Source organism: Chaetodon trifascialis, chromosome 2 (assembly GCF_039877785.1).
Source record: "Chaetodon trifascialis isolate fChaTrf1 chromosome 2, fChaTrf1.hap1, whole genome shotgun sequence".
NCBI lineage: Eukaryota > Metazoa > Chordata > Actinopteri > Chaetodontiformes > Chaetodontidae > Chaetodon > Chaetodon trifascialis.
Window position 1 is genome coordinate 24,564,418 of NC_092057.1, and position 25,533 is coordinate 24,589,950.

Sequence of the window (25,533 nt, forward strand, 5' to 3'; positions counted from 1 at the left end):
AGACTGGACTGAGGAAGTGAACTTTTTGACTTTCGTTTCCTTTGCGAAACTTGTATTAGTAAGTGCCCCGTGTATGTTGGAAAGAGGAACTTAGAGCCGCAGAGCCTGAAAGTGAGAGAGGGACGCAGGTGGTCCGCGTGCTTGTGCATCAGGTGGACAAACTTTTCAGGGCGCGAGGAGACCCGCGCGAGGAACATGGTAAGTGATTTTAAGGTGCTGACAGACTGTGAAGAAGAAGGGTGTGTGGTCAGGTAGGTGCTTTGGATTAAAACCTCCTACTCTGAGACGAACCTGATATTTGTGCAACGGATACCGTTGTATATTCGACTTTAGGAAGCTTAGAGCAGCTCCAGTCACTTAGACGCAATTTTATCCGAGAATACTAACGTTGAGTTTACATGGATGAGAAAGGGACATTCAGAAGCCATGCAGAGGGGAAAGAAGTCACGCAAAGTGGAAAACGACCTTTATCTAGACTCCATAGCTTACCCCAGTATGAAAACATGTTTATAATTCAAGCTTGACATTTACATGGACTTACGGTCATATAGCTTCCCTTCATAGAGGCCTGCGGCACGAAAAGTGGCTTTCATTGTTTGCATTCATTGTGAACTCTTTGGAGAACATGTTTAAGATCATATCCTCTTTTGTAACAGTGTAGGTTATGGGTTTCGAGTTAAAATGCAGAGTAAAAAAGCTGTAGAAGATCAACACACGCTTTAAGTAACATTTCCAAATGAGCACAGAAAGCTAAGAGCCAATGACTAAAGAAGTAAAAGAATGACCATTTTAAGGAGTGGACTGCAGAGGGAGGGCGGTTCACTGCAGGGGAATGCACAGTCTTTCTATCCTTGTTTCGTTCGATTTTTTAAAATTATCAGAAAAAAAAACCCAATAGTTACGTGAATACAATGGTCTTGCTTTTTTATAGAACAAAACAAGAGATCCAGCACCCCTTGGTCACCACCCTCATCATTGTCACACAGTCCCTGAGCTAGACTGAACCTTTAACTTTCAATGTGATATTAGCTTTAGTCCAGAAACACAAATGTTTTTGACAGAGGACACAGATGATACTACTACTAATCCCACTACTGACATGTAATAAAAAACATAATGACAGAGCTTTACATACCTTATAAAGGAGGACAAGCTCAATAAATAGCATAAAATGAAGTCAAATCTTAAGACTTTAAAATGTATTGGTGCTATGAGACGGAAAGAGGCATCTGAAATCACAGTTTCACATTTTAACATCGTCTCATTAGTGTGTACATTAAAAGATATGTCAACTCAGGTCCCCACAGGTACCTCATAGGAAGACCGAACAGTGATTGGTTGGTTCAACTATCTATTAATCAGTGTACTGCTCCTTTTGGCCACTAGATGGAGGCGTTTGACAGAGAAGACATAATTGAGGATGCTGATCGGCTCCTACCTCATCCTAATGGCCCCCTAAATGAACTGCTGAATGTGGGGCAGGAAGGCAACATACAGGGCCAGGTAAGCTAAAAAAAAACAAACAAACAAAACCCTTAAAACACAATGTGTTCATGAGTGTGATAACATTCCTCCATCTTTACTCTCATTAAACATAACCTTTTTCCTGTCTCTCCTCAGATGGAGGAGTTTCTGGGCCCACAGGCAGAGTACAATGAGGAGGAGGAGGAGAGGAAATATTACAGGAGGAAGAGGCTCGGAGTCATCAAGAATGTTCTCGCAGCCAGTTTTGGAGCCATGATTGTGTACAGTGTGTACATGGGTGAGTTTGATTGGAGACATTGGACACATTGAAATAGACATAGACACACACTAATCCATTTGTGTGTGTGTGCGCAATTGGGTGTGTGTGCCACAGGCCTACTGCAGATGCAGCTGATCCTCCATTATGATATGACGTATCGTGAGGTGAAGTACAGCAACCTTGGCCTGGAGGACATTGACCACAAGATGCTGATGGGCATCAACGTCACGCCCATCATAGGCCTGCTGTACACCCCTATACTCATCAGGTAGACACACATACACATACATGCAAATGATAAAACCTTTCTCTTTCATCTGAATATCCTCGCTCTGCTGATATATACTTCATATTCATCTCTCTGCCAGGTTTCTGGGCACTAAGTGGATGATGTTCCTGGCTTCGGGAATCTACGCACTCTTTGTCTCAACCAATTACTGGGAGCGTTACTACACCTTGGTTCCATCAGCCGTAGCTATCGGCGTGGCCATTGTGCCGCTCTGGGCCTCTTTGGGAAATTATATTACAAGGTAAGAAACCGGATGTGAAAGGGTGGGTGGGTGGAGATGTTTCATGAGAGGCAGAAGCTTGACCCTCATTACATGACAGGCACACAAAGCGTCCTGAAGGTCAGCCGACATCACTAGCGGAGATTTCAGCAGATATTCATTGTATGAGTTTGTTGCTCTTGCCTTTCACTGCATCAAAATGATACCTACGCTTCAGCTTCACTAACTTAACTGTCACTACATTCGATAATGCAATGCCTAAAAGTAACTTTTTAACCACCTTTATTACTTAAATATTGACCATTTGTAGTAACCATCAAAGCTTTAAAGGTGCAGTATGTAAGTTGTATAAAAGTATTTTTTTGTCATATTTGCTAAAACTTCCCCTATGCCCAGACAGCAGTACATGAAACATCTGTGAAATCTGTGGAAAAAACGGTTGCATTGGTCCCACCTCCTGCTCCTACCGCGATTTGCAAGAATCCACTGCGCCCGAAACAAAACAACCAATCAGAGCTAGAGGAACATCTGAGGCAGTGTCTGACATCTGTCAATCAATACTCACACACGCCCCCTCCCTCCACTCATGCTGCCGGCTGCCGCTCAGTCAAACAGCTCTGTGAGCGGCATCAGGAGGCTAGTGAAAGCTATGGCGGAGCAACAGCCACCTGCAAAGGAGAAACTGCCCATACCGCCGCTGCCAACAACAGCATATACGGCTAAGACAACAAATAACCATAAAGCTAATATGGTGATTGTTACAGTAACACTCTGCAGCACGTACGGTGTGTTAGCGACCGTGATGTAGCGGCTGGGCAGAGTTAGCTTGTTTTTCCGATGCTAAGGCTAACGTTACTGGTTGTCACGGCAGACGGCACGGCAAAACCTTTACAGAAACGTTGGCTTTTTGAGAAATTTTTGAATAAGATAACAGCTGATTTTATTTTTTAAACTGGTAAAAGAAGTTTTTTTGCTTTAACTCATCGTTGTGAAGTATTGACTGCATAATGTAGTGGCAATAGAATAATGAAACCATCTGTGTTTAGGTTGGTTCACGATAAGCCTTTCTTTCACTATGCAGTTCTGTCTGTCTGTCTCTGTGTACGACCTCCAAGGAAAATGGAGGCTGGATTTACGGCACAAATTCAGAATGACTAGATCGATCTGCTTCATATGGAAATCAATGGACAGAGAGCAATGTCAAAACAGCATGACACCAACCCAGTTCTTTTCTCAGTGCATGCTAAAGAATTTCTATGTGCTTTCATTTCTCCATTCCAGACTAAATGAATGAACAAACTCACACCTTTTCTCTTTTCTTCTACTCCCTGTCTCAAAATAAAAAACACACATCAGCCTGTGGTGTACCGTATACACCTCCTCATTAAATCTCATTGAGATCTGGGATCTATTTTTCAAGACAGACGTGTGTACATGAAGAAACGTATACAGCTTAAGCACAGACAGTCAGACTCACAAAAAGCAATTACAAGTGGAATCGTAATCTATTTCAATGCTTCAATGAAAAGAGAATATTTAGTTTCAAAGTCTGTGTCACTCGGTAGCAGCAGGACTCTAAAACAGTATCGTTAGCTGCTTTGAGTGTTTTCACGTATGTTCACAAAGAAGCATTACGATAACAATAGCCCGTATTGTTTTGTTCAGTGCAAGGCTCAGAGAGCAGTTTGCCAGGCTCTGTTTTGTTGAAATTCTGTTGGACTGTGCAGAAGTGTGGTTGTCAAGCTGAGATATTATTTATCAGCACATTTGTTGTTGTTGCTGTTTTGTAAAGCATTGTTTTGTTTTTTGTGATACCATGCTGCTGAGTAACACAGTCTCCTCATGCCTAATTCAGTGTTTTTTATTCCAAGTGTCTCAAGTATGTGTAGCTTCTTTGTAAAGATGAAGAAAATGGAAGTGTAAGGCACATTCCCATTGAATTCAGATCAGACTTGTGGCTGCTTGGATAAGTTTTACCACCTCATACAGTGAGGCAGGGGTCTGTCATGTGATTGTGTGGACATGCAGTACACAGGTGAATAGATACACACCCATGTAAGCCTCAAGCAAATGCACACATGTGATTGGACCTACTAAGTCTGTTTTTTTTAACAAATGCATTTGCTGGCACTTTCTCCTGTCACACCCCACAAACACATGCAGAATGGCGCAGCAGTACTACGAGTACGTCAACTACAAGGAAGAGCACGTGCAGGAGCAGAAGAAGCTTCCTAAGGGCGCCTGCCACAGCTACATCATCGTCTTCCAGTCAGTCTTCAGCATCATCTTCCAAGTGAGTCCTCAGCCATCTTTTGTTCACTAATGCTTCAGTGACTATTGTGTTGTGTTTATCATCGGAAAAGAAGTTTGTGCAGCTGCAGAAACAAATGAACACCCTGCCCTGCCTTCCCTCTCTTTCCCATCAGCTCAGTTTTGTCTTCGGCGAGTTCCCCATGCTGTTCGTCCTCAACGGCTACCTGCACGAAAACGATCACATTCTCTTCAATGTCAAGACCTGTGGTAAATCTCACCATTCATTACTCACTTGATGAATGTTTACAGACAAACAAGAGCAGGAAAACAGTGTGTCAGGATTCTGTCCTTTCTATCCAATAAGATATACAGAGCTGGAGTTTGACATTTGGAAAATACTGACTATGCTTCTTGCCAAGAGATAGTTGAGAGGATTGATACTACTCTCATGTCTGTGTGGTAAATAGCAAGCTGCAGCCAGAAGCTTAACTTAGATTTGCACAAAGACTGGAAACGGGAAACTGCTAGCCTGACCTGTGTAAAGGTAACAAAGTCCACCTACCAACACCTCTACAGCTCTAAAACCATGAATGAATGCCCAAGTTGCTTCATGTCTGCTTGGACGTGTAAATAGGAACTGTTTGCTAACATGCTTGCCACAGCAACTTCAGTAAGTTGCAGCTTTAAAAGCATGATTATCTGTATTTCAGAATATCCCAAGTTGAGACAATGACCTTGCAGTTCCATTTCCCTGAATAGTTTGTTTAAAAAAAAAAAAAACACATTGAAGAAAATGCTCCCCACTTTTCACTGTTTTGCATTGCTCATGTCATTGTTTGTCCTAAACTAATTGTTTCACACAAAGCCATTATCATAGGTTTGCGTGACAGTCTCGGTTATACCTTTCTTCCACTACGCTCTGGGGGGGGGGGGGCAAGGTGCTAAAGAGAACACATGTTGGCCTCCCAAAGCTGCTGTGAAACCAGTGAGGTGCAACACTTTGGCTCAAGCTGAAAAGTTTTTGCATGTTTATTGTGGAAAGGAATCTACTTCTTTTTTACTGTAAGCAACAGTAGGAGGAAATAAAAGTGTACAGAGGTTCACAGCATCACATGCCTCCCAGATGGCCTCAAAATACAAAACCACGCTCACACAAATGTCCTAGTTTTCTTAGAACCTGCTGCTCTGTCAATTATCATTCAGCTTTTTTCGATCTACATTTCAGCCATGTGCTGCAGAGATGCAGTCTCATGAGTTGAACAAACAGGACTGAAGCCTGTTGTTTGCATTCAGTCACCTCCTTTCTAATGGCTGAACCTCCCTCTTCCTCTGCCAGGAGCAAACATCAGTGGAGTGATCCCGGGTTTCAACACCACCGTGCTGACCAACCTACCTCGCTCCATGCTGCTCATTCAGGTGGAGAGTGTCCTCATGGGTTTCGCCTTCCTCGCCATGATCATTGTAAGATTTAACCTTGAACGTTTACACTCAGTGGCTACTTTATTAGGCACACCTGTAAAACCTAATGCAATCCAATGGAACAACTGCCTAGAGGATGCCCTTCCAAATATTACAATGTGAAGAAAGACAGCAAATTTGTATTATTAAAAGTATTAATAAACTGCTTGTTTATCATTGAGGTTATAGTTTGCAGTGGAGTTGAACTGGACTGCATTGTATTGAGAGGTGTCTCTGAGATTTTGTCCACCCCCATTTACAAACAGGAAGTGGCAAAAATATTACACACGCCACCACTGACTGATCTCTGCAAAAAATAGATGTTAGGATCTGGAAGGAGCAGGTGTGGTTATTAGCGATAGTGAGGATCTTATCAATACAAATAACTGTATCAATATGAATAGAATTATTACAAAGACCTCTCTGAGATCAGGGATGCAGCAAACTGTGGATGCAGTCTCATAAAATGGCTGTTCAACTTGAAATCAAGTCAAGGTTTAAAATACCATTTTACATTTATCAGGTAAAAGGTTGAATGTGAGCACTGATTCTCGTAACCAACCACAACACATATGCGCAAATCGGAGACACCTGCTCTTTAAATGTACAAAACTCTCTATTTAATATCAGCAGTAATGATCAACAGTCAAAAATCCTTCAGTCGATAAGCATCTATTGTCCAACCACAACATAGGTAGCCATAACACAAGCCACTGCACTGACAAGTGTAAAGGCAGCAAGCATGTGGCACGTGAGTGAGTGAGTGAGTGAGTGAGTGTGTGTGTGTGTGTGTGTGTGTGTGTGTGTGTGTGTGTGTGTGTGTGTGTGTGAGCATGTGGGGAGATTGAGAAGGGAGAGAGACAAGGCAAGATAGTTAGGCCACGTGAGTTTCAAGACCACAAAGCTTGACAAAGAAATAAGAGAAGCACAAAAGAGGACATGTTTACACGTCTCTAACAACAAGATAGTCGTGAGCAAAGCTGACTTTTACCACCGCTATCTGTGTCTCCTTTAATGTGTGTGTGTACAGGCACATGGATTGTGTGTGTGTGGGTTAGTGTGGTTTAGTTGTTCCTCCACATGTTGAGGTCCCAGCTCACGTTGAATCCAACCTCTCTGAAAGTTTTAACATAAATTGTCCATTACAAGCTTGCATAGAATGTGTGGCAGAGCTGTCATACTGGACATGAGATGGTGAAGATGCACCTTATAACAAAATGACTAAAGAATGTATGTGTGGAGAAACTTGCTTATATATATATATATATATATATATATATATATATATATATATATATATATATATATATATATATATATATATATATATATATATATATATATATATATATTCAGCTTTAAACTGAAACCTATGAAAATGTTTGAGACATACTTTTTTAATTTTAGCCACAAAGCAATTCCAGTAAATTAAAAAAATATTTTCCGTAAATTTTCTAAACACATGTGCACACAGTGCTTGAATGTGCCCCAGCATGTGCTGGGCAATGATCTGTCACAGTGGCAGCTCACAGAAAAAAAACAGAAAACACTCTCTCAGGACGAGCTTTTTACCAAAGCCGAAGAAAATGCCTTGTTGACAGTCTGCGGTCAGGAGGAACCGAGTCGGCTAATGGTGGAAATGGTGTAACATTAGCTGTTGTTTTAAATCAGTGGTGATAGATTTAAAGTAATAGTGACAAGCAACAAAACTAACACTTGTGAAATCGGCGTTAACTGTTTCACATAAGACATCTGAACATAAATAACGTGCCCTGTCTTGTTTTGAGACGATCCACGTCTTTGGTGTTTCATTGGACCTTTGCAAATGGTAACCAAGCAAACACCCGTAATGTAAGAAAGTTGTATGCCTCCATACTTCCGAATGCTTACATTTGTTTTCTAGAGTAGAACGTCATCTGTATGACCCGGTAGTTTGTTATATCTACTGCTTCAATAGCAGGAAAAATTTCTGTTCAGTTGAAAAATTGTTCCTCTTCATCAAATTGCTCCTCTTCACATCCAACATATCTTCAGATTTTCTGTGTGTACCTTTCTCTCATAATTTCATATAAACTAGTCCATCTAGTCCAACGCAATTTTCCCTTCTGGCCCTCTGTCTGAATTTAACGACACGTGACTGAAACAACCCATTTAGTAGGCTGGCTTGAGAAATGGATTGTTGCTGCTGATGCTGCTCTCAGTGATTTAAGATGGATACAAAGGCTTTCAAGATGATACTTTATTCCCTGTTGTGTTTGCAGTTGGTCATTGTGTCCCACAGTGAGCTGGAATGAACGGCTCTCTTTTTCAGGGCAAGACACGTGCAAACCAATCTCTCAGCAATCATTCGAAATGATTCCAAATAAACTAAAAAATAAACTAATTGCTGTTTGTCACACAGTTCCTTGTGCTGTGCGGCTCTGCCTACCGTCCGACAGAGGAGATCGACCTTCGCAGTATCGGCTGGGGAAACATCTTCCAGCTGCCTTTCAAACACCTGAGAGACTACCGCCTGCGACTGCTCTGCCCCTTCTTCATCTACAGTGGGTTTGAAGTGCTGTTTGCGGTCACCGGATTCTCCCTGGTACTACGCTGCCTGTGAAGTTTGTTGAACAGTGCTCTAGCTTTTCCTTGCGTTGTTTAATTTTGGTAGCGTCTCTGGGTATTTTGACATGCAGAATAATGAAACAGGACAGATGAAGGAGCAGGCAGATCATAGCAATAATGACAGGAAATATATGAAATATGTATGTTTTTCCTCATGTCTTTTTTTCTTTCCCTCCCTCCACAGTCATATGGCGTCTGCGTTTTGGGCCTGAAGCAACTGTGGCTCCTTATAGTCGTCTATGGCCTCTCCTGCTCCATCTTTTCCTCCCTCTCCCTTTCCCTCCTGCGCCTCCCACGCTGGCTGTGTCTGGTGGTGGGTGCTGCTGTGCATGTGGTGCTGCTGGTGGCTCTCATGGCATTGCCTCTGCCTCCTAACAAACCAGAGTATCTGGGCTATCTGCTGGTGATCTCTGTGCTGTGGGGATTAGGCACAGCCCTGAACAAGACTGGCGTCAGTAGTAAGTAACAGTTGTGGTTGAGATGCCTGTACTTACCCTTCGCTGATTTTGTTCACACGTCAGCATGAACTCCTCTGTGTGTGTCAGTTCTGCTAGGTATGCTGTACGCTGAGGAAAAAGAACGACTGGACTTTGTCTACACCATCTATCACTGGTGGCAGGCCATCGCCATCTTCATAGTCTACCTCTGGTCCAACCTGCCGATGAGGGTATGAATGTGTGTGTGTTTAGACATTGTTTAATGTGTCTCAAATGCAGTACCTCTGGGGAAACACTCACGATTTCTGTGCACGTTTGAAGGGAAAAGTGCCTACTTACTCCTTTCTTGACACGTTTCTGTCCCAGGCCAAACTCTCCATCCTGTTGGCCACTTTATTGCTGGCCTGTTACTGTTATTGGGTGATGGAGCATCGGCTGGCCAATAAAGTGCCTTACAGACTGCCTCGCATCCCTCGGCCACGGCACAAGGTAACCAATCAACCTATTGACAGTATGTGTTTGAGGTCATTTTGAACTTATTGTTTCGTCTGTTAACAAAGCACAAATTAGAGTCGCTGTTGCTATGGTTATCTTGAGTTAAATATATATAATTTGTACACCAATTTAGAACAAGGTTTAAACTTCTGACCAGAGGCAGCACTATCTTCTAGTTGTAGTTAATGGCCTTGATAGCATAAATTCAGTCTGCTACTGCAATGCTTCCTTTGGTTGATTCATTTTCTGTTTGAGCTTATTGTATTCATTATATGACTCCTTCAGTACTACTTTGAACTTGTTGCATTGTTCTTAAGTTTGATTTTGGTTACATATACAACTAAAATTTGGGCCTTGTCCTGGAGCCTTGCGAGGGGAGCTTGCTAGCAAGCATCTGGTGATGGGCGTTGGTCCATCGGGCTCATTTGGGCAAAACCTGAAGGAACTACATGGAGCGACTGCACTGTGGGTCAGGCATCACGAACTGGCTCACCTTTACGCATAGCACTGGGTCTGGAACTAACTTAAACTCCTGGAGGGGGGTGGGCTCTCCTTTTCCAGAGTTTCAGATGATGAGAGGAACCAGACAGGTTTGGGGATACTCAGGAGCCCCTAGCTGAGTGTTGGAGTTCTCCTCAGAGAACAAAGAGGTCCCCTCTATGCTTCTGTGAGTTGCTCAGAGGAAGGCCCTTTATAACCTGCTGCCACTGCAATCCAGCTCCAGATACACAGCGGAAAATGGATGGATGGTTGGCCCATACAGCAGTTTGGTGTATCTGGCCTTCTCTCGAACTCTGGAAGACCCTGGAAAGGATACCACCTAAGTTCTGCTGGGGTACTTCACATGGGCAGTGAAGAAACCTAGATAGATGCATGCCTGATGGTACTGTGTTACTGGACCTCTGTGCTATTCATGGACTGGCCATAGCAAACACCATGTTTGAGCACAGGGTGATTCATAAGTGTACTTGACACCAGAACCCCTTACGCCAAAGATCAGTGATTGGCTTTGTAGTTGTATCATCAGCTATAAATCTTGGACACTTGGGTGAAGATGCCTGTGTGAGCTGTCAGCTGATCACCCCCTTATGGTGAGGTGGATCAGATGGCAGGGAGAATACTGGACAGACCTGGCAAACCCAAATGTGTAGTGAGGGCAAACCAGGAATAGTTGGCTAAAGCACCTGTCTGCAAAGTCTTAATCTCCCACATCTGGAAGATCTCTGGGGAGGTTGGGGACATGGAACAACCACAGCTTTCCAGAAAATCCAATCTCACTGCCCACCAGATATCTACAAATTTTTCCTATTATTCATGTTCTTCAAGTTCTTCACTCAGTCTTCATTACAACATATTGTTTGTGCCTGCAGGTCAAAGGCTACCGCTACCTGGAAGAGGACAACTCAGATGAGTCAGACTCGGAGAGAAGTGAGGAGGATGACGAAGAGAATGACGAGGAGGAGGAGGAGGACGACGAAGAGCATGTGGTGGAGGAGAAGGGAGAAGAGGACAGGGAGGAAGGAGGCCAAGATGCAGGGGCCCAGGGAGCTGACTCACACGCAACCAGGAGGAGAGGGGCTGAGGGTCAACGTCGCAGATGGGAGGATGTGAAGGAGAGAGATGGAGGAGCATGAGTTAGGGTGAGAGAGGAGAAAAAGGAGGAGAAAAGAGGGGAGACGGTGGACAGATCACAGATATACAGAAGAGGAAGAGAGTCAGAAATGAGATACGCTGGATGCTGTTGTGTTCATGGCTCCATTCATATTTTTACAGATATTCACACTTCATATAGTGCTATAAACTATACTAAACAAAAACATTTTTCTGGCACAAACTTTAATTGTTTAACCCTGACAGGCTGTAATTACCTATTGAACTGTAATCACAACAGCGATCCAGAAGGGTAAAGAAACTGGAAAATACTATAATGCTATTTAATAATAGGTACAACATTCTTAAAAGGTAGGGCGCACCGGATAAAATACGTCGGCAACTCAACAACAACAAGAATAATTATGTTTTTCTCTTGCTGCATAGTTTGTGGATCATATTTGCAAAACGTGTCAATAATTATAGAGGCCACTGAGTTGCTTTTGTGCTTCATGAAGTAGAAAACATTCTGTGGTATACACTTTCATTTTAAAAAGAGCACTTATCAGAACAGAAAGAACTAAAAATGAAGAAGAAATGAGGAATTGATTTTCTGAGTTCATCCTCAGAGTGAAGTGTGTTTAGATGGAGTCATTTCTAGAGAGCCTGGACCTGCTGAATATGAACAGCGTAAGCAGCATCTTCTGTCTTTGCATACATTCAGCCCCTTCATTTATACACATTTCAAGCTGTCTGTAGCTATTCTCAGAAGCTCAGACGTGTCTGTTGCGTGATGTGTTTCTTGGGAGAAGTTAAACATGCCTTTTGCAACTTTATTATGAATATGAATGGATGTGTGTTTATGCTTTAATATAGATAAATATTCAACAGATGGGGCGGCCATAGTCATATATGGCCAATGCCACTTAAATAAGTGATCTACCATACATAGAATACAATAAACAAGATTAAACATACAACCATGATAGCGGCTCCTTAGGAGCCATGATGTGAGCTAAATATTCATAGCATTAGCATTAGCTGATATTAGCATGCTGACGTGCTCACAGCAACAATGTTAACATGCTGATGTTTAGCAGGTACAGTGTTCATCATGTTCAGTATCTTAGCAGGTTAGCATGCTGATATGTGCTAAATAGCACTAATTACAGAGTACCACTGAAACGGATGACAGTGTCCTTAGTTTTCAGGTTGTTTGGGCAAAAACCAATAGAAGTATTGAATAAATGAAAATGTCAACCTGATGAATGATGAAAGTCACCAGAGCTGAGGTGGACATGACTGTCTGCACCACATTTCATGGCATTCCATCTTGTTGTACAGACATTTTGTTTAAGAGGTCAACCTGCTGGTGGCGCTAGAGGAGAAGCCAGGTGATGGTCATTGGGATTATGTTATGTATTGTGCAGTATGTGAGTGACTAACTATTTAGCCAAGAGCTGGTCAGATTATGCTTGGAAACTGCACACACATCAGGGTGTCCACAAGCCCTTAGAATTCAGAAAAAGTATTTTAACACGTATTCATTCAAGGCCCCAAAAAGTATTAAAAGGACTTGCATAGAGTCATTATTAGAGATCTTATTTTGTCGTGATGCAAAAACAGCTTTGTTTGTGCTGAATGCCCTCTCCTAACAGGCCTTTTTCGTGGAAGACATGTTGACGTGTCACAGCAGGAAATGCACAGCTGTAAAAAGAATAGAGTTAATGCTGGCTGGATTCCATTGAACTGCCTCAGTTTCAGCGTGCTGGCATTGTGCATGCTGGCTCTCTGTCACGCTTCCACGGCTTACAGGGACAGATGAACAGAACAGAGCTGTTGTTAATGCTCAGTGACAGTGCGGTGAAACAGGCCTGTCAATCATGACATGTTTACGAGTTTGGAGACCTGCTATTGGATGACTTAGTGACCGTGTGGAAATGGTTACATGTCACTATATACAAAATCTATGTCTTTTGGCTTACTGACCATTTCCAATTTGAAATGATGTCACGTTTAGTTGGACAGAACCTGGCGGTAGCACACTTTTTTCTATTTTTTTGAATTGGTTTGATCCAGGCAACATTAAGAGAAACAGAATTAGCACTTATGTCTGGACTGCAAGTCATGCTTTCATACTGATGGTCAGACTGATGGTCAGAAGTTCATATTTTTGTGTAGGTGCTTGGGGTCAGTTCTCCTTTAGTTTGTTTTCTATATAAATCAGCTCTGGGAAGGAGGAAAATCCACATTCTCTAGTGAATATTCAACATTTCACTGTTGTGAAAATTACTGCGAAAAACTTGATGTTGCACTGATCCCTGTGAAGTTTATGTGATATCTTAAACCAGGTGAAGTCCTTTGTTGCTGTGTGTACTCACAGATTACGCTTTGTATTTTTCTCAATCACACCTGTACATTTCACCAAAACTGGCGTTGATGTTTGCTACTGTCTGTTACTGTTTCTCGTATCACCATGGAAACCTTTTGACCAACGCAAAGAATAGCAAGATTAAATGGACTTTAGATGGCAGTTAATGTGATACAGTACATTTACATACTCACACATTCATTACTTCATTACACAATCTTCTGCTTATGCAAGATTAGAAATGCGAGAATGAACTTGAAAAAGAAAATACATTTCAGAGTAAAAGCATCAGAAATCCAATTTTCAGAACAATTATCTCTTTCTGGAGTGAGATTACTGATGTATTACTTTGAATTATTAAGTTGTTACAAGTGCTTTAAATTGTAGATGTTCAAATGTAAAGCATTTTATCCTTGTGCTGGTTTAACGTTCTGAGATGCTCAATAAATGTCAATGTATTTTGCTCACATGAAGTGCTGATGTTACGCATTCTGATCCAGCAGAATCTGCACCCATAGAAACTTTGGTGAGGAATAATCTTTCCTGTAACAGCTTCTCACACAGACTGGTTTGTAATAAGCATTTATTGTTCAGTGTTCTCTCGCCTTCTCTGTTTGTGCTGAGGGACTTGAGCTCAATCTTTCTTCTCCATGAAATAACGGCAGACATTCTCTCTGTGAACGTGCACTCACACTGGAATTACAGAAAGAACTTCTTCTCTTCCCAATCTGAACTTTATTTCACTTGTACTAAGACAAAATGAGTATGAACAGAAATATGAATATGAGCTGGGGTAAAGAGGTAGCTGCTACGTCACTGATGGTTTGCGTTGTAGTTGCAGTCTTGACAGATGAAGCCGTAAACTCAGAACCAAACCTCATGTTCAGGCTTTTGGCTCATAGTCAGGCCCCTAAAGCACAGCGTCCAGGTGTTAGCCTGAGCCCGTCCTCATGTGCTCCTTGTCAGTGCCTGATGCGTCTGATGGACTGGATCTTTGGAGTCTGGCAGTGGGAGCCCCAGGTTCTCCACTGCTGGTAGTCTCCGCTGTGTCTTTCGCACTCCATGATGTACTGCTGGCCTCTGTAGCCTGGGTACTCATAGCACACAAAGCTGAAGAAAGACAGAGGACGGGGGAAAAGAAAGTCAGGATTTTAAATGGTTAAAGCACCACTGATGCTGGTGGCTCTCTGATGCTGTACTGCTCTTTATACTGTTCAATAAAAGCCAAACTGCAAGACTTACGCTCCACACTGCACGTGCATGGAGCCCACCTCAGGCATCATCCAGCCCATGGCCTGCAGGGAGGGGTAGTCGTCGCACAGCTCGGTGCTGCGGCCCATGAAGTTCTCCCTCTCAAAGATCATCATGCGGCTGCTGTGGTGAGACTGTGGGGGGACAGAGAGTCCGTGTTAGGCCTGTCAGACAGGCGTACAGGGACAGAGCGAGCTGACTTTGGCACTGACTTGTCTCATTTCTACTTCTGAGCTGTTTCAGTCACTCGCTGTGTGGCTTGCTCTTCTGGTCACTCCCTCCCCTCTGCCACTCACCATCTTCTCACTTCCATGAGCTCTTTCTCCCTTTCATTCTCCCACTTCTGTTTAGCCCTCCAACACTCAGCAGGTACTCACAGCGCAATAGATGGGGCGAAAGGACATGAAGCGCTCGATGTGGTAGGACAGAGAGCCACTGTAGGCGTCCCAGTTGGGGTACTCGCCCCTCTCCAGGATGAACTGCTGGCCCTGGAAGTCATGGTGCTCGAAACCCACCCAACTAGACACATGAGAGGAAGAAGTGACGCAGTTAGACCGGAAGTATAAACGGCAAATGTCTGAAATCAGTCTGAACATAACAGAGACAGGTGACATTAGACAGGGTGAGGAGTGCAGTCTGCTGGAGGGATTATTAGTGGCATATAATCTGCTGGAGTTATTTGACATGAGAGATTTCTGCATTTTTTGGCTCCTTTGAGAATAGGTGATGTCACATACTACCATGGACCAATCAGAATTAAGCTTGGATCAAAACGTCCTGATGATGAGCTGAGCTTTTTTAGGGCTTAAACTCTGAATAAAGAAATAATAACAGGATGTTTCTTCAGAGCTTTAGCTTTGACTGTTGCTCATTCATACAGAAATATCGAATGTTATCAAGGAAAACATTTTGGAGGAAATGAGCTACCAGTGTGAAAAAAAAACGTGCTGATGGTATAAACCAGATGGTTCTCTTTTGTGTTCTTTTCATAACAGGGATCTTGACTTTTTTCCTCCTGTACTCTGTATGAGAAAACTAGGCGTCACACCATTTCATCAAAGGTATAAAAACATCCATGTGGCCTGCAATATTCCACTGGTGACCAATGATGACTGCTGACCACACGTGCCAGCTTTGAATAGCCTCCACAAAGTGAACCTGCAGCTCTCAGGTTGGTCAAAAGGCTTGTTTAACTCCTGAGGTGAGCGTGAAAAGACTCTTCCTCTGCATTTCATCTGAAAAAGGAAGCTGTGGCAAAAAAAAAGTCAACCTCCCCACAGCTGCTCATGCTGGGTGCGCCCTGCGTGCATGATGGAGTGACCTCAGAGTGGGAGCCTGGACACTAGTTCCTCTCTCATTATCTCCCCACCTCCGTCTCACACACACTTACATAAACACACACACAGACTCGGAGTCAGTCAGCTGTCCACAGAGACTTGCAGGCGTACAGGCTGTGTGACTCACGCTCCACTCTCCACTCTGATGGAGCGGATGTTGTCCAGGCCGCAGTCATGGATGTTGCAGCACTCGGAGGTGAACTCCAGACACTTGCCTTGGAAATGCTCTCGCTCGAACACAGTCACCTGCACACAGGGGAGGAGAGCAGGGAGCCATGGGGATGTGAGTAATGTATGTGCGCATGTCTGTGTTTGTTTGTGTGTGTGCGTGTGTGTGTGTGTGTGTGAATTCACCTTGAAGAAAGGGGCTGTGCCCATGCTAGGGAAGTACATGGGTGAGCTCATGTGTGTTCTGGTGATTCTATTCATCTCTAAGGTGGAAAAGAAAAGAAGAAAAACAAAGCACATGAACCAGAGAAGGGGCTTAAACAGTAAAATAGATTCACCTTGATTCACTGGATAACAACGAAAAATTGTCTTTAACTTTTTTTTTTCATTCATACTTTTACTGAACATGAATTTAAGATTTTTACTTTCATCTTCCTGTACAGCCAATCTGCTCTTAATGACAAGCTAGCACCTAGAAAGTGTTGGTTAGGAGCAGCTAAAACCAGCATTTCATCCGTAAAGTCCAGCCGGGGACCGCTCGGTCATTTTCCCGCTCCTGCTTACCTGGATTCTCCTCGCGCTCCTCACACACCAAATCCTCTTTCCACAGACTTTTGTGTGAACCTGGCGCTTCTGTTTTATACCAGCGTCCACGCGGGGAACGTCGTGCTCGCGTGCGCGCGCCTGTTGCCCTACCATGCTAATGATGTCCAAGAGCCAAGTGTGAAGCGGCTAAAATTTAGGGCGATACTTCCGGTTAGAGGTTTCAAAATTAAGCTCTAATAAATACTGAAACTGGGAATGAAATTGAAAATGGAAAACATAGTCATCTACAGATATCATTTTGAAGTTAGCAAATTTGAATTTGGCCTTAAATTACCTGTTCCTCAAGGCATGGTGCATAAAAAATGCAAGACAAATCTGTTTGTTAGGCTTTTTGTTACAAACAGGCTTTCATAATTGTTTAGGCTTAAATAGGTTGTTCTAGCACTAGTCTTATTATTCACTGCTGCTTAGTCCCATGACAGCTGAATTGATTAGCTTAATCAATTTGGCTAATTCTTTAGGCTTACAACTGAAAACTCACCAACAACTTCTTTGATAATCAAATAATTCACTTATTCTTAAGCAAAATTAAGCATTCTCTGGTGCCAGCCTCTTAATTGTGAGAACGTGTTGCTTTTTGTTGATTTACATCGTAACTAAACTCAACTGATTTTGTAGAATAAACAACATCTTTAAGTGGCAGATTGTAATCAATACACATAATGAGATGTACCGAAAGTTGGCTTAGCACTTCTATGAAGGCCAGCATTCGTGTAACATGTTGTTGGGCCCTCCAGTTAGCCCATAATACTTTAATTAGAAAATGATCATTAACTAGGGTTCTGCTAGTAAACCTACTTCACTATTCACTTCACTACTTCCAACTATGAAAGCTCTTATTGTAAAGGTTTAAGTTTAAAGGCAAAATGAAGAAGAGTTCCGGTATTCCTCTGACTAACTGTGATAACTTGACGTAGGTGAGATTGAACCTCACGTGCGCACCTCTGTGCTCATGTTCGTGCGTGAAAAGCGTGTTAAAAGCGAGAACTGGGCTCTCTCTATGCCTGTCTCTCTGTCTGTCTGTCTGTCTCTCCTGTCTCTCTCTCACTCTTTCTCTCTTCTTTCTCTCGCGCTGTGCCCCTCGTCTTTCTCTCTCTTTCTGTCTCTCTCCCCTGCCCCCCCCCACCTTTGTAACCATATGCGGCCTGTCGACTCAGCAGATCATATACAGGCAGGCACAGAGGTGATGGTGGGGAATGCGGTGCTGTTGTTGGTCTATTCGTATAGGTCAGCAGTGTCATCGTATAGAGCAACAATGGCCGGGGCTATAGGCAGAGAATGAGGAGGATTTGGAGAGCCGTTGGGGGAGCATGTTTCAATGGTGACTCCAAAAAATTGAGGAAATTGGCATAGAGGAATTCAATTAATGACGATAATCAGCCGTTCTGTTAAAATGAATAGCTAGAAAAGCAATTTAAAAGAATTTCCCTTTGTGACTACCTTGAAATATGTCAGTCTATGAAGCTGCACCTGTGTCACATCCATCCAGTATTTCTGCTCTGATGTCTTACTACATACCCCCGAGTCCATCACTTCAATCAGTGACAGGCCACAGTTGCCACAGTAACCCCTGAAATGTCTCATCTGGGCCTTGACCCTTCACATTTCATCTAGAGAGCACATGAAGAGTGATCAAGATCAACTTCCTCATGTTCACCGTCATGCAGGCAGACACACACAAACGGACACATATACAGACACACACAGAGGCATCGGCCATGGACAGCAAAGTCACGACTGCCATCATGTTCCCACTCACTGCTCTTTCACCATTCTGCGCCAACATGAAACGAAACATTCGTGTATAAAGAGTTGTGTTATTCTCTCAGACACGCAGATGTCTTGTCGCTGTCTCCTGTGTAACTCAGCATGAATTCTGCAGCGTTCCGCACTATAACGGTGATGCTTTAGAGGACTACCTTTGACGTCATAAACTTAATGTGGGAAAGATCCTCAGGATGCTCCACTTTGAAGAATTTGCTTCTGACTGCAGCCCACATATGCATGTCAGCTTTTCAGACGTATGAACCATGTGGGATAAACCTTATGTAGACAGGCTTTTCTGGAAATGTTTACCTTTCATTTCACATTAATCACACCTTCACTGAATCTGAAAGTGTGTTTCAGCCAGGCTCCAGATATCGATTAATGGACCTGTCTGCAGGGCATGTTCTCTATTTCATCGTCTCCCATCAGTTGAGCTGCTGCATTAGATTGCACTAAAAACACTGCTTACCTTAAGACCACAATGTGAAATGATGAAACTGTGTTCCTGTCATGCTGCCAGCTGTGCCAGATGTGAATGTGACAAACAAACAGTCCCATTCCTTGTATTCAAAGGCCATTTATGCAGCGTCAAAGACTCCTTTCCTGGATTGTCAGCTTTATGTGCGCTGCAATGCAAATAACATATGCTGAGTGTGACTTCCTAACTTCTCTTCCTTGAGAGTCCAGAGAGGAATTGTTTTGAAAGTGCCTTAAGTTTACGAATGAACAAATTTCAGGAACTTAAGATTTGCTGCATACAGATTCTTTAATCATAAGACACATTGCTTTACTGACATTATTGTTTCTTATTGCTGTTAGGAATATAAGTGTTTTAAACAGCTTCAGATATAATTTCTGTCATGTTTTTCAGGGCCGATTTTATTATCCACTCACATAAAGTGAATGTTTTATGTCATCAGTGTGTGTTCATGTACGCTCCTTAATGCTCGGAGCAACACGAGCCTCACGGTCACAACTGTTGCCGGTTTGATTCCAGCCAGTGACCTTTGTTGCACATCAAACCCCTCTCTCTCCCCATTTCCTTTCCCCTGTTTGCTACCTTCGCGTGACTCTCAGTGGCGGCTGAGGACGTCCATCAGTGTGTGGTTCACCCCATCGCTCCAGTGGCCTCTCACTGATGCTCACTTAAATACAAACTGCAAAATGAATGAGGCCGACCCCTGACTCCAAGTCAAGTACAGTTCCACCTCTGTAAACCTTAATTCCTTCCTGTCCTCGCCTGCGCAGCCATGCTCAGAGCTACATTGGTCCAGTTGGCTTGTTCCCTCGAGTGCACTTTGGGAGAAGCATCTCATGGACTTTCCACTTGCAGCTAACACCCACCACAATATTTTACAAACCCACGTGAGGAATAAGGCAGAGGTCTTTCATTTAGTAGTTTTCCCCGACTGTGATGATTAGAGAGATCCTGATTATTGTCCGTGCACACTCTGAACCACGTTGCTCACCCAGAGGTGGAGCATTCAGGTTATTGCTTCTCAGAGCTTATTGCTTTTCCTGTTATTATTTGTCCCAGCGCCTCTTGATTGCAGCAGTGGAGGGAACAGGAGTGAAGAATTCTCACAGCCTGTTAAATGTGAACCTAATCAGCCTGGCTGGCTTAGAAAAAGGCTCTCAATTGAACTGAACTCTCTTTAAATCATGGATTCAAGTCATGATCAAGTCATAAGTTGTTTTGTCTTTCATCAAGTTCTCTGCGATCACATATACATTGGCTTTCAGTTCGTCGCTTCCTCATATTCTCCTCTTCTTTCAACCTATATTTCTCTCTCTCTCTCTCTGCCGGACCGTCTTTCTCTCTCTCTCTGCCTCCCTCTCTCTCTTTGATGATGGGGGTATTTCTATTCTGTGGGGGCTGTGAGCTCAGCGAGTTTGTTTCTGTGTCTATAATCCCCACTCTCTGGGCGCCAGCATATAAAAGCGGCGAGGGGCCTGCCGCACTCTCACACTGACCACCAGTCTCAGGCCCGAGTCTACTCCTTTACGCACACACTGCCACAGGTAAGACAGTGGACAAACGTCTTACAGAGCGAGAAAAGAAAAGAAAGACGGCAGGCAGAGAGCAGGAATAACCTGATGTAATACCTAATAATAAGAACATTTTATCACAGCTGGAGCTCAAGATCTGTCAAACACTGTCGATGAAATGTGAATTTACAATTTGATGGCTGTCAGTAAATGCACCACAGCCTGTTTAAGTCTGTCACATTCAGAATAAACAGTTTATTTTGAGCATGAATTACTGAATATAATGCTAGAATCTGCTCAAGCTGTCTCCACAAATGCAGCTTAAACTGCACGGGTTCTCCTTTTTTAGTTTAGGGCTTGAACCTGAAAAGAGTTCCAGCTTATCAAAAGTTTTATTTAAAAAAATCTCTTATGTTTTTTGTAGGACTGACTTCATTTTGGTTATTTTGATGGTTTTTGATTGAAAAGGTTTGCGGGTTTCTACTATAAATGTCAGTGTACAGCAAAACAAGTGACAAGGTAGCGATTTGTGTGGTTAAGTCTGAACTGCTGTGAGCTTTGATAAGGACTGTAGAGAAATGATCAGGCGTGTGTGGGTGGGGGTTAGGAAAGATGAAGAAAATGTAAATCTTTCATTCTGCTGGGAGATTGGGAGAGGGTGTTTAGTGATCTCACGTTTGTCACTATCCTCTAGCAATCACCACGTCTTACTCTGTATTTTAACAGAGAGCAGCACTACAGGGAAGTGAAATGTGTAAAAAGGTAAACTTTTCAGATAAAATGTGGCAGCTTGGCTGCAATATCTGGCTAACAGGACGCATCATGTTATTATGTTTGCCATCATTTAGCTAATTCAGCTTATATTGTGTAGTTTGGTAGCCATGTTGATATTATGAGTCCAATAATATATTCAGTTGAATTGGAGAGTGCCAGAATTTGCTTCCTAGCAAACATAATACTGACATCACTAGAGAGGGTTTTGCTTTTTAACATGTGCAAGTAACTTTCATACAGACCCTTAATGTGATCATAAAAGACAGCTATTAAAAAGTGATTCAAAGCATCTTCTCTTCTCAGTCATCATGTCTGGAGAGAAATCCAAGTCTGCTTCCCAGACTGATGGGAAGGCGGCTCAGAACAAGATGTCTGAGATGGGCATGATGTCTTACAAGGTACAGTACACACACACACAGACACACATACACGTATGCACACTCATACACTACACTCCACATGTACACCAGATGATCAACATCACAAACATACCGTGCAGTCTTTCCACAGTGTGTGAAGCAGCTGGCCTCACTAACAGTTTACCTTCTGGGCAAATCACGACCTGCTGGTTCGACTCCAACTGGCAGAGAAACGCTGTGTGAGGCTTGTGTGTGTGTTAAGTCACTGAGGAGAAAGCTGTCATGACAACACAATGACTTCGTTTTACTCTGACTGTTTCTTGTTGGGTCACTTTTTCTGCCACACTCTGCTCCATCTTATTTCACCTCTCCTCGGTGCTGCTCTTGATTTGAAACCACCTCTGTGACCTCCTCTCTCACGCCCATTCACTTTCTCTTTACTTTACTCCCACTATCCAGATGTGTGTGTATGACCAGGAGAACTTCCAGGGCCGCTGTATTGAGATCAACGGCGAGTGTATGAATGTGTGTGACATGGGAATGGACAGGGTGCGCTCCCTGCGCGTCGACTGTGGACCGTAAGTAGCCTGTGCCTGTACAGCTGCATGCACGCACTCAGCCACTCATCGAAGCACACATAATGTACCCAGCACCCACAGCACAGAGCACAGAGCAGGTGATATCGCTACTGCACCTTCCCATTATGTGACATTTTACACTTCATATTTTAGGCACTTGGCTGATGCTTTTATCCTGAGTGATTTGCAGAGAGTGCCTACACTTCAGTGCCTAAACTAAAAACAGGATACTATTGTATATATAACAGGATATTGCGACAAACAGCAGTGAAAATAATGCAGTGATCACGTAAAGATGTGGAAAACTAAAAATCAAAGATAGAAGGCGATGAGGAGAAAGTTTTCAAGGGGGACATGTAGTGATTTTGTATTGCACTTCCATAGAGTTGGGGGACTCACAGGAGACAGATTAAAATCTGGCAGGCTGAGATACGCTGACTTACCCTGATGATGTCATCTGGGTTGTTTTTTCCTAAACTTTGGAAAGCTCATAGAACGGTTTTCAGAGGCTGAATATAACCCTTCATGGTGACTAAACTGATCTTCATGTGGAAAGTCAGTGGTCCGCTTCTTTAAAAGACACACTTAGCTCATGGCCGTCCTCCCCTCTCCTCTCTGTGACCCCCCTCCAGCTTCGTGGGTTTTGAGCAGATGAACTTCTGTGGTGAGATGTTCATCCTGGAGAAGGGTGAGTATCCCCGTTGGGACTCTTGGAGCAACTGCCAGAAGAACGACTACCTGCTGTCCTTCAGGCCTGTCCGCATGGTAACCCGCACAGCTTGCTCTACTTTCCTTCATCTTCCATCTTGCGTCATTTCTACTGCTTACCCCTAATTTTCTTTCCCTACTGTCTTCTAGGACCCCGAGAAGCACAAGATCTGCCTGTATGAGGTCGGAGAGTTCAAGGGTCGTAAGATGGAGATCATGGACGATGATGTCCCCAGCCTGTTTTCCTACGGTTTCACCGACAGAGTGGGCAGCATCATGGTCAGCTGTGGAACGTGAGTTTTGGGTGTTACAAGCCTTTTCCGGTCTTTTCTAAAAGAATACTTATGGGAAATACACTTATTAGCTCTCTTGCTGAGGCTTTCATGGGAGGATCGATAACACTTTCATGCCCGTATGCTAAATTAAGCCGAAAGCCACTCAGCTTAGTTCAGAAAGACGTGAGACAGTTGGACGTCAGCAGCTCAGAATCTCTGCCTGTGTCAGAGCAGCAGACACTGTTTCCCAAATGCTGTGATTACTTCATTTGTTCTGTCCCCTGCTGCCTGAAACAAGCAGCTGGGACGCAGTCTGCCCTGTGGTTTTGCACCTGATAGCATGACACATAGATCAGTGTCTTCATATATCAAATGTTTATCCTTGCTGATATGTCCACATCTGTGTTTCTAGCATTTGAATTGTCTGTTACTCATCTTTCAACCTTTTGTTTTCTATCCTTAATCCATTTTGAATTTTCTCTGTTCAGTCGTGGACCTTTTTCCTCATCATCACACATGCAACTTTGCACTCTATCCCCGCTTTGAAAATGTAATTTCTCTTCCCTTCCCTCTGCGCTTCCTCTCATCTCTCCACAGTTGGGTGGGTTACCAGTTCCCTGGCTACCGTGGCAGCCAGTACCTGCTGGAGAAGGGTGATTTCAGGCATTTCAATGAGTTTGGCGCCCGCTGCCCCCAGATGCAGTCCATTAGGCGCATCCGCGACATGCAGTGGCACCCACACGGCTGCTACACCATGTCCTCCAAGTGAAACCCGGCGAGAGCGAGGAAGAGAGGGATTGGAGGAGAGGAAGTGGAGGGCGGGCAGAGACATGGAGGGGGAGGCGGAGGCGGGAGAGCGAAGAAGGAGAGGAGGAGGGAGAGGGTGTAATATTTCACTTCTGTCCCAAAGTCACTTGGCAGTTTGAGTGCAAGGTGGAGGGAATACAGTGGGTTGTTATTTTTAGCTGTTGGAACATCGTAATCCAGCGACCAATGAAGTTATTCAAAGGGAAGGAGGAGATAATTACACAGACCATTGAGACTTTATCTGATAATAAACCATTTTTGTTCTCCCTCTTGCACCATCTCTGTTTGTCAGCTCCCTTCTTACCACTTACCTCTGCCTCCTCCCCTCCCTCCCTCTCTCCCCCTCAAACTTCTCTTTCACATCACACCAGCGTCAGCCCTCAATAAGCCCACAAGAGGCTGACTGACCCAGGTACCAGTGTGGATTTGTGTGTTTGTGTGGTGGGGGAACTGAAACAGAAGAAACCACAACAGGAGACATGCTGGTAAAAGCTCTGTGCTCAGATCCTGCAGCCACATCAAGCCTAAACCCCAATAAAGTATCTCACATCTGGTTCCACTTGAAATGACGTCTTATTTCACAGATATGCGTCAAACACTTGTTCCAAGTGCATGGACGGATTATGAAACACATAAAGGTTCCCCCCACTACTTAGCTAGCGGTCATTTAGAATATTATTTTCTACGTTACCTTGCATGCTTACCTTTGTGCTATTGGTTAAAAATAGATCCTGAACTTAAAGCTGCTACAGTCAGTAGTTTTTTTTCTATTACAATAGTTGCTCATAGTGACAAATCCACGCAGAATTATCACCCAACTCTGTAGCTCCCGTCACCTCTGCAGACCTTTTTAGTGATGGATCCATCGGATGTGAAAATATTAATTGACCATATACACTGAAAAGGAGATAAAATGTCGATGTTGTGTTAATGGTGTTGTGTTGACTCGATGATGTTACACATCAAAGCCTCTTTGCAGCTGTTGGGGAGTACTACTGAATATGAGAAAACTGTTGCAGAAAGCGTTCTCTGGCCACAGAGGAAGTTGTGTGAAGACTAACAAATGTCCTCAAGTGATGTCACTGGAGTCAGCATCAGTTGCGGCTGAAAACTAGACATTTGTAACTGCAGCTGCTCCTCATCTCTACTTGAAGCTCAAGGTTTGAGGTGACATTAGCCCCGACTAGTGAGACACTAGTGAGCACTTTGCACCTGTCACTGGTCAAGTTTCATTTTGGGTTATGCACGCATCAGGTTTTGACAAGAAGGAAGAATGCGTGGAGTAAAAAAGATGATGTCTGAAGTATTTTGTCTACGCTGGAGACAAAAAGACAACAGAAAATGCTTCTCAAAACAAAGTTAAATTATTTAAAACATCTGAATTATGAAGGGTAAAATTAATGCAAACTAAATGAGACTAAAAATGAGATCAGATGAAGAGACTCAATAG

The 25,533-nt window shown here is 43.3% G+C and overlaps 3 protein-coding genes across 3 annotated transcripts; 2 read left to right on the forward strand and 1 right to left on the reverse strand.

The window, feature by feature from the left end:
• The first annotated feature begins 56 nt into the window (after window positions 1–56).
• unc93b1 (unc-93 homolog B1, TLR signaling regulator) lies at window positions 57–13,930 on the forward strand. Its single transcript, XM_070970900.1, has 13 exons — window positions 57–198; window positions 1,387–1,503; window positions 1,621–1,762; window positions 1,859–2,012; window positions 2,113–2,274; window positions 4,417–4,546; window positions 4,680–4,773; window positions 5,843–5,967; window positions 8,366–8,548; window positions 8,756–9,029; window positions 9,117–9,238; window positions 9,375–9,497; window positions 10,874–13,930. Exons 1-13 carry the CDS (start codon window positions 196–198, stop codon window positions 11,135–11,137), a joined length of 1,893 nt encoding a protein of 630 aa, XP_070827001.1. The 5' UTR covers window positions 57–195; the 3' UTR covers window positions 11,138–13,930.
• Window positions 13,931–14,426: 496 nt separating this feature from the next.
• On the reverse strand, window positions 14,427–16,228 carry cryba1l2 (crystallin, beta A1, like 2). Its single transcript, XM_070971908.1, has 4 exons — window positions 16,164–16,228; window positions 15,093–15,234; window positions 14,707–14,849; window positions 14,427–14,574 (listed from the first exon to the last, which is right to left on the reverse strand). The coding sequence occupies exons 1-4, from the start codon at window positions 16,226–16,228 to the stop codon at window positions 14,427–14,429; spliced, it is 498 nt and encodes a 165-aa protein (XP_070828009.1).
• Window positions 16,191–24,646, forward strand: crybb1l2 (crystallin, beta B1, like 2). The gene is made up of 6 exons (XM_070979393.1): window positions 16,191–16,335; window positions 21,660–21,754; window positions 22,175–22,293; window positions 22,926–23,058; window positions 23,152–23,294; window positions 23,874–24,646. Exons 1-6 carry the CDS (start codon window positions 16,227–16,229, stop codon window positions 24,043–24,045), a joined length of 771 nt encoding a protein of 256 aa, XP_070835494.1. The 5' UTR covers window positions 16,191–16,226; the 3' UTR covers window positions 24,046–24,646.
• The last annotated feature ends 887 nt before the right edge of the window (window positions 24,647–25,533 follow it).

Coding starts and splice junctions, on each gene's coding strand:
- unc93b1 (XM_070970900.1), top strand. Junction 1,504..1,620: donor AAGGCAACATACAGGGCCAG/GTAAGCTAAAAA, acceptor GTCTCTCCTCAG/ATGGAGGAGTTTCTGGGCCC. Junction 9,030..9,116: donor GAACAAGACTGGCGTCAGTA/GTAAGTAACAGT, acceptor TGTGTGTGTCAG/TTCTGCTAGGTATGCTGTAC.
- crybb1l2 (XM_070979393.1), top strand. CDS start 16,227: ATGGATGTTGCAGCACTCGGAGGTGAACTCCAGACACTTGCCTTGGAA. Junction 21,755..22,174: donor TGGGCATGATGTCTTACAAG/GTACAGTACACA, acceptor CCCACTATCCAG/ATGTGTGTGTATGACCAGGA. Junction 23,295..23,873: donor ATCATGGTCAGCTGTGGAAC/GTGAGTTTTGGG, acceptor ATCTCTCCACAG/TTGGGTGGGTTACCAGTTCC.
- cryba1l2 (XM_070971908.1), bottom strand. CDS start 16,228: ATGACTGCGGCCTGGACAACATCCGCTCCATCAGAGTGGAGAGTGGAG. Junction 15,235..16,163: donor GAGCGTGAGTCACACAGCCT/GTACGCCTGCAA, acceptor TCATGTGTCTAG/TTGGGTGGGTTTCGAGCACC. Junction 14,575..14,706: donor ATGCACGTGCAGTGTGGAGC/GTAAGTCTTGCA, acceptor GTCTTTCTTCAG/CTTTGTGTGCTATGAGTACC.